Source organism: Humulus lupulus, chromosome 3 (assembly GCF_963169125.1).
Source record: "Humulus lupulus chromosome 3, drHumLupu1.1, whole genome shotgun sequence".
NCBI lineage: Eukaryota > Viridiplantae > Streptophyta > Magnoliopsida > Rosales > Cannabaceae > Humulus > Humulus lupulus.
The window spans coordinates 267,349,144-267,363,210 of NC_084795.1; the positions used below are offsets into that span (position 1 = coordinate 267,349,144).

Genomic DNA, 14,067 nt, shown 5'->3' on the forward strand with positions numbered 1-14,067 from the left:
AAAAGATACTTCGATGAACATGGAGGGTATGATGATATCGAGATAGCCAGAAAGAATCCATCGGAGGACATGGACAATGAGAGTTGGCAGAAGTTGGTTGACCTTTTCACCACTCTACTGTTTATGGCACGCTCAAAGGCAAATGCTGCCAACAGAGAAAAACAGAAGTATCCAAGTCTCCATGGATTGACTTCTTATGCTTCTGCTCGATTTAAGAAGGTAAATAAAAATATATAGATAATTTGAAATATTTTAAGTTATCTTAATAATAATTTCAATATTTAACTGAGATTTTGTTAAATTTTGTTTTCTAAAGATTAATCTTCAGGCTAAGTGTAACGTCCTGCTCATAAGGGTCTGTTACCACGTGTGTTTAAAATTAGTGCTGGACTTGCTAAACGAGTTATTTGGACTAAACATGTGATTAAGCCACTACGAGTTCAGGTATTCAAAATTTGGTCAAGACATAAACATTTTCATTAAACCAAAAAAAAAAATTTCTATACACAGGATCCCCAAAATACGAGTTTAGAAGTCGGTTACTGTAACGCCCCAAACTCCAGGGACCGTTACGGTGTGCCTTGTAAACAGTGCTAAACTCGCTAATCGAGTCATTTGGCCAAAACGTGTAACTAAGTATGATTAGTGGTTTAGGGTTTAAACATTTTGGTTAAGATGTAACGTTTCATTAGAACGTTTAATATATACATTGGGATCCCGAAAATATAATTTCAGAGTTTATTACAGAAAATATTTACAACAGGCCGTTCTAAGCGGCAAAACAGGGTTCAACCCTAGTTCCACTTTAAACCTCGGCCGTGGCGGACGAGCAGCTGCATATGTACACATCATCACCTAAGCTCTCCAACTCAAGGATGGTCCAGCTTCCTCTTGCCTTTACCTGCACCACGTAGCACCCGTGAGCCAAAGCTCAGCAAGAAAACACAATAAAGCGTGGCATAGTCTTAGCAACGACCATAATAACCATGTAGGACTATTAGTCCAAACAAATAGGTGACAATAGCCAAAAGTCACAATAGTGAGCATCGCTCCTTCTAGCCATGTGACGATAGGGTCACCAGGGCTTAACTGACAAGTGATCCCTTCATAAGTTTGATTAGGACAGGTGCATGGTGAATGGTCACCAACATAACCTTCCTCCCGACCCTAGAGTCGTGCAATGGACAGCGTCCCTTGGCCATGTGACAAACAGTCACCGGGGTCATATACCTTGGCCATAAACATCTGGTCATAGACCAGGCAAGCGCTTATAGTTCTCATTGACCTTCCAGTTGGTCCAGCACTAATACCCCATATGAGTCATTCAATGCCGACCTCGATTGGATCCAATCTTTGTTTGGCCCGGCGTTTACAACGCGCTGCCACCTCTGACCCTTGGGTTGGTAAAGCACGACCAGTGCTCAGCCCGTGGTGAACTTAACTAATAAGTCACAGCTTCACAGACGGATCTGACACCATTGTCAATTCTGACTAATAAGTCAGCGCCACACACAGGTAAGCCATGCCACCAAACATATATCACATGTCCAATATCCATAAACAAGGTATTCAGCATGCTTACTTAACAAATATCAGTACAATTAGGACTATGCATTAACACAGAGGCTCAAGCTCTGAACGATGTCACACCCAGTATACAAAGCATGTCCTAATCACATGTTTCTTATGCATCATATGCAATATATTCAACAACCCAACATGCGCCAATAACAGCCATGCATGTCACGTTTAATAGTCAACTAACATGCACCAAGAATAGCCATGCATGTCATACATAATAATCAACTGACATGCATCAATAATAACCACACATGCCATACTCAGTAATCAACCAACATGCATCATAGTAGCCATGCATGTCACGTATATACAGGGTGCAGTTTTCTTACCTCAAATCCGAGCTAGAACCAATATAAGAACGACCCTTGAGGACGGTCAACCTTTAAGCCCTTAGCGGTCACCTAATCATAACCAAATATGGAACACCATCAATAACATGATAACCAAAGGTTTTCAAACCAATATCTAGCCTCCAAGAGATCAATCCAAACTAATCCAAGTAGTAGGGACACTCCCGAGGCCCATAGCTAAGTTCCCGGGGTCAAAACGAGCAAACGGGGCGAAAACAGGGCAAGGGCTGCGGCCCTAGCACCTTGGGACGCGGCCCCCCAGAATTTCCAGAGGCAAGCGCCGCGACGCCCCACACAAGGGCCGCGGCGCCCAGCGAAACAGAAAGGCCACCTACTAACTCGAGCTAGGGCCGCGGCCCCCAAGAACAAGGTCGCGGCGCCCAACCCAGAACCATTCTCCAACGTGTTTTCAACACTTCAAAGTCCCCAAAAACACACCTAAACATTCCCCAATCATCAAAACAAAGTTCCCAAGCTTCCCAATACCTCAAAACCCAAGGTTCAAACGAACCGAAAACTCAACAATTCACAAAATCAATTCAAAGCTTAGAAACTCGGAATAACTCAAAACTTAAACTTCAAGTACTTTGATTGGGTTGTTTTCCGTCAAGTCCTTCGGTTAAGAAGCTTCTATTCTTTCCTAGGATCGCTATGCCTCGACCCTCGCTTGATTCCGACTCCTAGAACTCAAGATATCTTCGAAAACGCTCAAACGGTAAAATGGACCGTCGAGAGAGAGAACGAGAGGTTTCTTAACGTACGTTCTTATCTGACAAGCTACTTCAAGCTTAAGTAACCTCAAATAAAACCTAGTGCTCGGGGTCCCGAAAACATCCCCGGGGATACTATAGTCAAAACTTCCAGAATTCCATCCTGATCTCAAATACTCCCAATCCATCACCAAATAAACATTTCTATTACCCCAAAATTGACCCCGTTATGACAAAACCGCTAGTCCATTATATACGACCGTCTCATGTCAAATAGCTCGAATATATCTCCATAATAATTAAATCTCATTCACAAATTACATTATGCACCCAATTTACAAATATGCCCTCAACATGCCAAATTACCAAATTACCCTCATAGTTAACATATGAGCCTATATGCATGAATTCACCATCATATAACAATTTAATTCACGTAAACATGCATATAATCATTAAATACTATAATAAATCAATTATGGCTCTCCCAGCCTCCTAATCAAGGTCCTAAACCTTATTAGGAAATTTGGGGCATTACAGTTACAACACCAAGGTTACAAAATAAGTCGTCCTAGGTGGAAAAACTGGGTTCAACCTTAGCTTCCTTGAGTTTCTCGGTCGTGGTGATCGAGCGGACTGCATATGTACACGTCACTGCTATTGCTCTCCAACTCATGACTGACCAAGCTTTTCTTTAGCTTTACCTTCACCACAAAGCACTCGTGAGCCAAAAGACTCAGCAAGAAAACATACTCAACAATTCACGGAGTAATACATCAGACTTAACAATAATAACTGAATCTAGCATAAACATTATACAGATCATCAATCATAGAGTTGCACAAGTGCGTGTTTCACTTACTTTCAATTTGTTTGGCATCCGAGCCAGTCAGGTGCTTGGCGCACCCCCAAGGTGGCCCAGCCATAGTGGCCTCACTCCATGTGCGTAATGCCAGTCTTAGCTCATAAGCCCAGTCTTACAGGTCCTCGACTTATGAGTCAAAGCTTAAAGATCCTCGACTTATAAGCCGAGCTTCGGAGATTCTCGACTTATAACTCGGAATTAGATATGCCCTCGACTAATAAGTTGATCTTTGACTAGATACAACAACAAATCCCTTATTTTTAAACGGAGTCCCCTAGTCACAGCAGACAATCACGTAATCCATTTATCACATATATACAGATACAATGCATTATAACACATTTAAACAGACATACATAGGCATAATCATAATCATGCGCATTCGCAGGCCCAACGCCCAAATCAAGATTATATTCAGCATTCGGGTCGAGCCCCAATCATGTATATCATATTCCGGGTGCAGTTTTCTTACCTTCGGTCCAAGTGCAAGCTAACAATGAACAACTCTGGAGTACGATCCCTAATCTGAACCCCTAGCGTTGACCTAGTCACAACCATGATAAAGAATCCCGTCAACAATGAGTGAATAAAGGCTTCTGGACTGAGTCCTAACCACCGGGACATCAAATTCCACTAAACACGGTAGTAGGATCGATCCCGAGCCCTTAAGGTTGAGTTCCCGCACTCAAAATCCTCTTGGGGTCCAAAAACCCCTTAAGCGTTGCGGCCCCATGCCCTTGCGTCGCAGCCCTGCCTAAGAGGCACTGCGGCGCACCCTCGCGACAGAGCCTTCCTTGGCTCCTTTGGTTCAAGAGGGCTGCGACACCCCAAGAATAGGGCCGCGACCCGACCCCTTCGAACCCAGAATTCCTGGGTTTTTCCTTTAGCCAAACCCAATAAAAATCAACCCAATTATACTTAAAACTTCAATTCAATCTTCATAACCAATTTAACACTTTTCCAGCAACAAAACCTAGCTAAATACTTGATTGAAAACCCATAAAAATCCAAGATTCAATCTTCAAACCTACCTCATATGCACACTCTAAAATTTCTACAGCGACAACATAATTAACATAAGGGAATTCGAGTTAAGATCCTTACCTCTGAGATATCTTCACTCTTGAGCTAAACCCCAAGTTCCACAAGTTAAACCCTTCAATTTCCTAAGCTTTGTCCTTCAATCTTCACAAAATTTTCCAAGCTATCAAAGAGAGAGAGAGAGAGAGAGAGAGAGAGAGAGAGACAGCTTTTCCTTCTAAGTGTTTCTAAAAATCACAGCTGCCTAACCAATCATATCTCATTTGCCAAAAGTCCAAAATGCCCTTACCACTAACTCAAATCCTCTAATAACCTCAAGGGCAATTCTGTCAATTGCCACTTTCCGTGAAACCCTGAGTGTTCCTCTAAATCCACAACTAACTCAAAATAATAATCATTTAATCTCCCATTACCCGATAAATCCCAGCAATGTACTAAATTACCAAAATAGCCCTTTGCTCACCCCGAGCAGGGTATTTTACCCCATTGTGACTTTTTCGCTAACTTGCTCACCAGGATCGCCACATGCCGAGTAACCCAAATAATCCACATAATAAAGTGGTCTCAATTACACACGCATATTTACAATTATACCCTCAACGAGTCAAATTACTAAAATGCCCTTCTAATAAGAAACGAACCCACACACACATTTAATATTTCTAAACAGGCAAGCATAATTATATTATAATATAATGCATATAATGACATTTTCATACTATATTAACACATAATTAAAAAAAATTATTGCCTCCTGGTCCCCTAATCCAGGCACTAAGCCATATTAGGAAATTTGAGATGTTACACTAAGGAACTACCTAGCATTATCGATACGTTCCATGACATGCACAATCATCCAACATGTGGATGGGTGAACATGAATGCTAAGGATGCATATGTAAGTAACTTTCTAAGTTTTGTATATATGTATATTATTCAATTATATTATGTATTAATTGTCTTGTTTCTAAACTTCCGGATGCCTTGCAGCAAGAAGTTCAGACACAATCTCAATCACAATCTTTAGCAGGAAGTTCCACTGTCAATGAGACACAAATCGCCTCAAAGGTACTTGGTCAACGTCGTGGCCACAACCGAGGTATTGGACGCAAGTTGAAGATCACTAGTACATTTGCCTCAAGCGCCACCGAATCTTCTTTACAATATTAGAGGCATCACCATTTCTGTCCCCCACAATCAGCCCTCCAACGGTACCACCTAAGGCTTTCTAGTCCATGATTCAACACTTCAGTCAAGTCTTTATGACCCAAAACAACAACTTCCAGCAAATGAAACAATTTTTGCAAGCAACAAATCCGAACATCCAAGCTCCACAATTTCAGCCTGTCAACTTGGACATGAATATGATACAGTTCATGATGGCAAACTTTCAGCCACAGCCACCACAACGGCCCGACGATAATGATTTTGGAATTTATTTTGATGACATTTAGTTTTATCATATTATTATTCTGAACTTATTAATATTTTGTGTTTTTATTTTAATTTTTATTTTGGAGACAATACTACTTATGTTTTGGTTTTTACATTTTGGAGACTATGAATATTGTTAAATTAGTTTTATTTATTTAAATAAATAAATTTTAATCAATATAATTAATTAAATTTTTTTTTAAATTATAAACCTACAGCGATGACATGTCGTTGCCGTAGGGTGCTCGTTGAACATGAAATTTGAGATTTCTTAACACTACGGCGATGACATGTCGTTGTTGTAGGTGTATAAACTCACACGCTCTCCAGCGACGACATATCGTCGCTATAGATGGGGCGGTCGAAGAACCTACAACGACCACATATCGTTGCTGTAGGAGTTTTTGAAATTCAAATTTTGCAACCACCTACAGCGACGACATGTCGTCACAATATCCCAGTCCAACCAAAATGATTCCCTACTGCGACCAACATGTCGTCGCTGTAGTAAAACACTACAGTGACAATTGTATTTTTTTCGCCGCTGTAGGTTGCTACACATACAGATCTATAGCGACATCATTTTGGTGATGACATGTCATTGCTGTAGACCTACAACAACGACTTCTTGATCTACAACAACGACTTTTCTTGTTGTGTGTACTTATAAATTTAAATTTTGGGGGTGAGAATAAAATGTGCCTTCTAAAAATAGAGTGTATTAATGCATTTATAAGGTGTAAATATGTAACTCTTCTTTATCTCTAAAGGTAATTGTATCAAGATATTAATGCGAACACTTATGTGTTAAGATGACTCATGTGAATCTTTCTTTCTCACATTAAGGGTGCGTTTGGAATGTCACCATGTAATTGGAATTGGGTTTGAAGTAATTATTCAATTTGATGTGTTTGTTTGACCATGTAATTACACAATAACTATGTAATTTGAGGTAATTGAGAGGTCTCAATTACACTCTCAAATTCTCATAGCCCCCCATAAGAATTGGGTGTAATTACACTATATAATTACTATCAATTTTAAATAGTATTTATTGCATAATAATTTTTTTTTTGTAATTATTAACTCTTTTTCCAAACATGACAATTGAAATTCATTAGAAATTACCACTTGACATCCAAACACACCTTATATTTTAAAATATAGTGTAATTACTACTCTAGTAATATACGACCTAGTAATTACTCAATTGTTTCCAAACACACTCTAAACACAAAACTAACCAGCTGCGTCGAATATGAACTTTAAGATATTTGGGATTTTGTTATATGAGATAGACACTACAAGAAAAATTGGTTTTAGGGGCGACAATATCAGGGGCGACACTATGTCGCCCCTAATATAGGAAATATCAGGGGCGACAGGTTGGAAGTCGCCCCTAATATTCTTACACGTTGCCCCTGATATATATCATTTTTGGCAGCTACTCTAAATATTAGGGGCGACATGTGTCGCCCCTAATATTCTGACAAACGTCCCTGATAAGAATAATTTTGACACATGTTCTAATATTAGGGGCGACAGGTGTCGCCCCTAATATTTCTATTTTTGACACATGTTCTAATATTAGGGGCGACATATGTCGCCCCTAATGTTCTGACACATCGCCCCTGATAAGAATAATTTTGACACATGTTCTAATATTAGGGGCGACACTTGTCGCCCCTAATATTTCCATTTTTGACACATGTTCTAATATTAGGGGCGACACGTGTCGCCCCTAATATTTCCATTTTTGACACATGTTCTAATATTAGGGGCGACACGTGTCGCCCCTAATATTGTTAAAATACCCTAACCCCTCCTAGCCGCACCTCTTCTCCTTCACTCATTTCAATCTGAAATTTTTCAGCCGCCCCTCTTCCCTCCCTTTCCATACCCTCTACAACCCCATCAGCCGAACCATTATCAGCCACCTCATCATCATCCTTGTCTCCCAACCCCAGGCCGAACCACCATCATCCTTATCACAACCTCAGGCCGAACCACCATCAGCGAAAACCTCCAAGACCCAAGACCCAAGCCGAACCACCATCAGTGAACCTCCGACCTATCCGACACAACCCCAAGACCCAGGCCGAACCTCCGACCTTGCTCCCTCGTGGCTCGGACTCCCTCTCGGCTCTCTCTCCAGACGGTCGGCCACAACACAGGTAACCTCTCGGCTTTTATATATTTTTTACATATATTTTATATATATATATGTATAATATATAAATAAAACTAACCCATTCTATATATATATATATATAGAACCTCTGTTTGATTGATTGTAGAAGAACCTATGTGTTTGATTGTAGAAGAAAGCAAGAGAAGGAAGCGTTTTGAGGGTTCGGTGCAAGAATAGCCTATACAAAAATAACGTAAGTCCGAACCTACTTTGGGTTAATTTTTCTCTTAGATTCTGAGTTCTAAATTCATGTCAAATGGTCTTGTTGTGTTCATAGTGTTTTGTCCTAAGTTGAGAAGACGAAAGAACACACCAAGAACCGGCCAAAGTAAGAGTTATATATTCATAGATTTCCTTCGTAGTTTACGGTTCCGTTTTTTTTTTCATTTTCGTTGTTTATACTTGGCTAAAATTCTGGGTTGTTTGGTGTAATTTAAATCACTATGTTGAGACTAGAAACACTCATTAGGGTGTTGGGGATGGTTTAATATAATAAGGCTAGAAGTTTGATGTGTTTGGTGATGGTTGATGCTTGGTAGGGGCGGTTATGGAGTCTTATGCTCCATGGTTGACGGTGGAGGGGAGGAGAGGGCGGTGGTGGTGATGGGGTGGTTGTGGTGGCTGAGAGGATGGTTGTGGTGGTGTAGAGGAGAAGCCTTGAGTGCCTTGTTGATGAACCATTGGGTCGGGCAAAACGTGAGGGAGAGGCCAAAGGTATGTGTGAAGATGGTGACCATGGGTGGGTATGTGTGAAGATGGTGACTATGGGTGGTCACGTGTGCATGTGGTCAATGTGGTCAAATGGTTACAAATGGTCACAGATTTGTAACCAAAAGGAGCAAAATGGTAGTTGGTCCAAAAAATTTAGAATTTTGTTGCGGGGTGATTAGTGGTGAAAAATGCATATTTATTGATTTTAATGACCAAATAAATTAAGTTTAACTAATATTTGGGTTGATTTTGTGTAGAAATTGAAGGAGTATCTCTTGGAAATTCGGTCACTGGGGTATAATATAATTTTGTGGCATCAATGTATTTATTTTTTAATTATGTTATTGGTTTAATTAATATAATTAATATGTGAATGTGTGTACAAAGTAAGATGTGTTTAGTTATATATTTATATATGTGTATAAAATTGTAGCATGTGTTAGTATTTAAATTTGATTAATAATATGTATATTGTGAATGTTCTGGGAATTTTCTGAGTGTTTTTTGTAGGGTTTAAATTTTTTGGGATATGTTATAATAGAGATGTTATGCTGCCGAAATTTTGGTAGAGTTAGAGAACTAAATAAATAATAATATAATAAATAAGACATTGAATACTTAGAATTAAGAAAATAAATTAAAGAATAAATTAAAATATTAGATAAATAATTTAATTTAATATTAATAATTTTAAAATAAAGTGAAATTATAATTTAATATTAACAAATTTAGTAATTTAAAAATAAATTAAATAATTAGATATATAATTTAAAAATAAATTAAAAGTTAGATAAAAAATTTCAAAATAAATTACAAAATTATAATTTAATTTAATATTAACAAATTTAGTAATTTAAAAATAACTTAAAATTTAGATAAATAATTTCAAAATAAATTACAAAATTTTAATTTAATTTAATATTAACAAATTTAGTAATTTGAAAATAAATTAAATAATTAGATAAATAATTTCAAAATAAATTAAAAGTTAGATAAATAATTTCATAATAAATTACAAAATTATAATTTAATATCATAAGATTTTATAAGACATCATAAAACATCTAGTGTTAAAAAATATTTCTTTTTTTGTTGCTTTTCTTTGGTGATAAAATTTGATCACCAAAGATTGGATAGACGTTTTATATATTATCACTTAGTGATAATGTTTTATTAATTATTTTCAATCACGAAAAGCCTTAGACCCGTTCGGTGAAGCTAAGTCAGTAAGAACTCTTAAATATGCTTCTCCGAATTATCCAGGACGGTATGTGTCCACATGGATAGTTTGGATTTGTTGTGTACCTATAATTTGATCTAGTACTCATTTTATTGTTTCGTTAATAGAGATTTCAATATGTGTCTCCTTATTTGTTCTCGTAAGTGGGCAAACTTAATTTTAGTCTGCCCACTTATGAGAACTATAGGGAGCTGGATCGTCCATATTACCTCCCCAATATCCTTGGCCGATGCCGCCACCGCAGCAATCACAACCACAGCCACCGCAGCAATCACAATAAGAAGACAATAGGGAGGAGGACGAGGCAACTGACTTAGGAGACTAAGTATATATTTTTATTAATTATTGTTAAATTTTATGAACAATATGGATATTTGTTATGTTAATGTATTATGAATATTTACAATTGTTATTTTAATATACTAATTTGAATATTTAATATAATATTTTTATTTTTAATATATTCGTTTTCAATTAATTAAATTTTAAATAATTATTTCGATAAATAATTATTTAAAATTGTATTTAATTAATTTTATTATTTTTTTTATAAATAAAGTAGTATTAGGGGCGACATTGTCGCCCCTGATAATATGCCACGTGCACTATTTGGGGCGACAAAATATAGTATTAGGGGCGACTTGTCGCCCCTAATACTATTTAATTAATTAATTTTATTATTTTTATATAAATAAAGAAGTATTAGGGGCGACATTGTCGCCCCTGATAATATGCCACGTTCAATTATTTGGGGCGACATATTACAGTATTAGGGGCGACACGTCGCCCCTAATAATTAAGTATTAGGGGCGACTAATAGAGTATTAGGGGCGACATATCGACCAAAATAATTCAAAATTTTCAAATTTTTGAGGTGAAATTTCAACTTTTAGGAGCGACTGTGTCGCCCCTAATGTACCCTTCAGGGACATTTTTCCACGGGCGACTAATCAGGGACGACAAGTCGCCCCTGATACATATTAGGGGCGACTTTTTGGGTTATTAGGGGCGACATGCGTCGCCCCTAAAACTCATTTTTGTTGTAGTGAGAATCTATAGGAACTAATTTTTACATCAATTTTTATACTAATTATCTTCCATTAGATTGATTGAGATTTTGTAACATTTTATACCTACATGTTGGCCCCTTGTTAGTCCAATTTCAATCCTAACGGATTGCAAAATGCCTTGAAGAAAAACTAGCCAAATATGTAATAACTTAAAATTACCCAAATTAAATATTGTTAATACACAATTAGGTATTATTTATTGATATTAAAAATTCTTTATAATTTTCTAAAATTATGAGAATTGATTATCCAACATTAATTTAAAGAATTCTCAATATTAATTTAAAAAATTTAACGTTAAAAATATTTAAAAGTCAAATAGTTAAATATACATGTATTCTAATAATTTTATTATGATATAATTTTAATAATTAAATGATTATTTTTAAATATGAAGTTTTCTTAAAATAAATTACGAATGAATATTTTAATTTTGATCAATTTATCATGATGACAATAAAATATTAGCTATAGTTTTTAAATTATTGATTACAATATGAAAATTTTAAAGTATTATATTTTTTTTAATACAAACTAGTAAGTGCTTGTTACAGCTTAATATTGGTTTTACAACCATATAGACAAAAAGAAAGAAGTTTAAAAAGTAAGGAAAAAATAAGTAAAACAAAAATATTAAAAAAGTTTGGCGTTTACAAAATAAAATTAATATATCAAAGTCAAAACTCTCAAAATATCCTATAATATATATATATATTTATATATAAGTGCATTTTTAATTACTATCCATACTTACTTTAATATTACCCATTAAGTTCTAAGGTATAGATTAATAAAAGACAACTTTTTTTGATAGACTAAATCATACAAATCTCAAATCTAAAAGATAGATGCATTAAAGATTAACAATCAGCCATGCAGCTGCAAATTACCATATTTGTAATGCTGCAGACTCTTCCAACAAAAAACCACTAAAATAATAAGTTCTAATAGATAATATAGCTATTTTCCAATTAGCTAAACAACAATACTAATTACTAAACACCAAAAGCAAAAAAAAAAACAAAAAACAAAAGTGGCTATATAAATATTTTCCTTTCCTACTCTTATTTTAACACATGAGTTACTAATTAGCTTTGAAACATTTTGGTGATGATGATGGCCCTGCATAATTAGCAGCTCGATATATCCACACTCTGATCAACATTTCTTTGAGCCTATTGATGATCACCTCAAAAACACAGACATCTCCAGCCTTCAATTTTTTACTCGACGAAAATGAAGCCCATCCTTGGTGCAGTTTCTTTATTAAGGTCGACCCATCATTGTCTCTGAATGAGCACTTAGCAGGCCACTTGCGATTCTCATTGTGAACCTGAATTAAGACGTCTTCTGAGATCTGATTCATTAAATACCTTCTTACAAATTCAACAGGCACAAACTATATAACCAAAGTAAAGAAAGAGTTAGTACTCTACAAAATGAGTTAAACTTAAAAAGTTTGAAAGGAAAAAAAAAGAATTAGTAGTATAGTAGTTCTTACCACTAAGCCACACTTTATAGCATATGGCCTCAAGATAACCATGAAAGAAGGGTTTTGAAGCTTCTGCATTTCAGCAGCATGAACTGCCATTTTAGTTTCCTTTGACAACATTAGTCTTTTTGATTTAGTGAAGGAGAGACTATGGGAAACAACCATTTCATGAGCCTCTTCTTCAGCACCATACTTGAATTCACCTTCTTTTGGTTGAGCTCTTTTAGAAGAAGCTGGATAATCCATGAAACCAACACTTCTAATACCTTGTTTTCTGGGCCTGCCTCTCTTCCTTGGAGTAAACTTTTTTTTACCTTCATCATCAAATCCAACATAGAACGGTTTGCTTTTACAAGAGCCTTGAGATTTTGGAAGCTTATTAGGAATCAAAATCTCAATGCTATGGTCATCATCATCTGATTCTTTGTCTTCCTTGTTATGATGACCAAAACCAGTCTCTTCATCAGTGTTTTTTGGAGCATGAGATGGATAGTCAATCTCAGCACCCATTGCATCACATATACGGACAGAGAATTCTGAACTCCCTTGGTATATAAACACTAATACGGAGCCATAATGTATAGAGTAGTGCTCTATAAACTCTTTCAGACCATCAAACCAGATAAAGTTCTTTCCTCTTTTCACTCTTATTTTCCAAGTTTTATTACCATTAGGAACAGTGAGGGTAGCAGCTTCAGAAAGATCCTCACCATATATCATTGCAGACTTCATTGGGATCCTCTAACATGCCATAATAAATTACATCATTAACAGCATAGCCAAAACAAATGCATACATTATATATATATATATATATAGAGAGAGAGAGAGAGATCATTACTAGTGTATGTTGAAGAATGTGTCTTTCAAGCATTACAGCAGTAAAAAATGGAAGTGTTGTGGCTGGAGATTCAGATTGTTGATGAAGACAGTCCTTAGGAGTCACTCTCCTCGGGCCATTCCTTCTCATGGGCGCCATAGAAAGAAAGTAACGAGTTGTTTGAGTTTGGTTAAGAGAGCAAGCATCACAAAGCTTAATTATTCAAAAGTTCATGAGGGATATACATGTGCATGCGTGAAAAAGTAAGTAGAAGAGTGAAAGAAGATCATTTTCAGCCTGATTAGACAGTGGGGTCAACTAAAAACATAATAAACAGTTTGAATATTCTTTCTTCTCGATTGAGTAAGTATGGCGATGACATCTCCTGTCACCCACTTGAAGGCATTTGTTACAATATTCTTTTGTTTTTTATTCATTGAATCATGTTCATCCAATGATATCAATGGAGTAAAAAAGTTTACATTATATCTTGTCAAGTCTTTTCTTTTCTGATTAAGTAATATTTATAGAGCTGTGTGTTATTGCCCATTTTAAATACAAA

At 36.3% G+C, this 14,067-nt stretch overlaps 1 protein-coding gene across 1 annotated transcript; it reads right to left on the bottom strand.

Moving 5' to 3' along the window:
• Positions 1–12,029: 12,029 nt before the first annotated feature.
• Positions 12,030–13,790, bottom strand: LOC133821639 (B3 domain-containing transcription factor VRN1-like). Its single transcript, XM_062253814.1, has 3 exons — positions 13,527–13,790; positions 12,695–13,426; positions 12,030–12,592 (listed from the first exon to the last, which is right to left on the bottom strand). Exons 1-3 carry the CDS (start codon positions 13,662–13,664, stop codon positions 12,278–12,280), a joined length of 1,185 nt encoding a protein of 394 aa, XP_062109798.1. The 5' UTR covers positions 13,665–13,790; the 3' UTR covers positions 12,030–12,277.
• Positions 13,791–14,067: the final 277 nt, after the last annotated feature.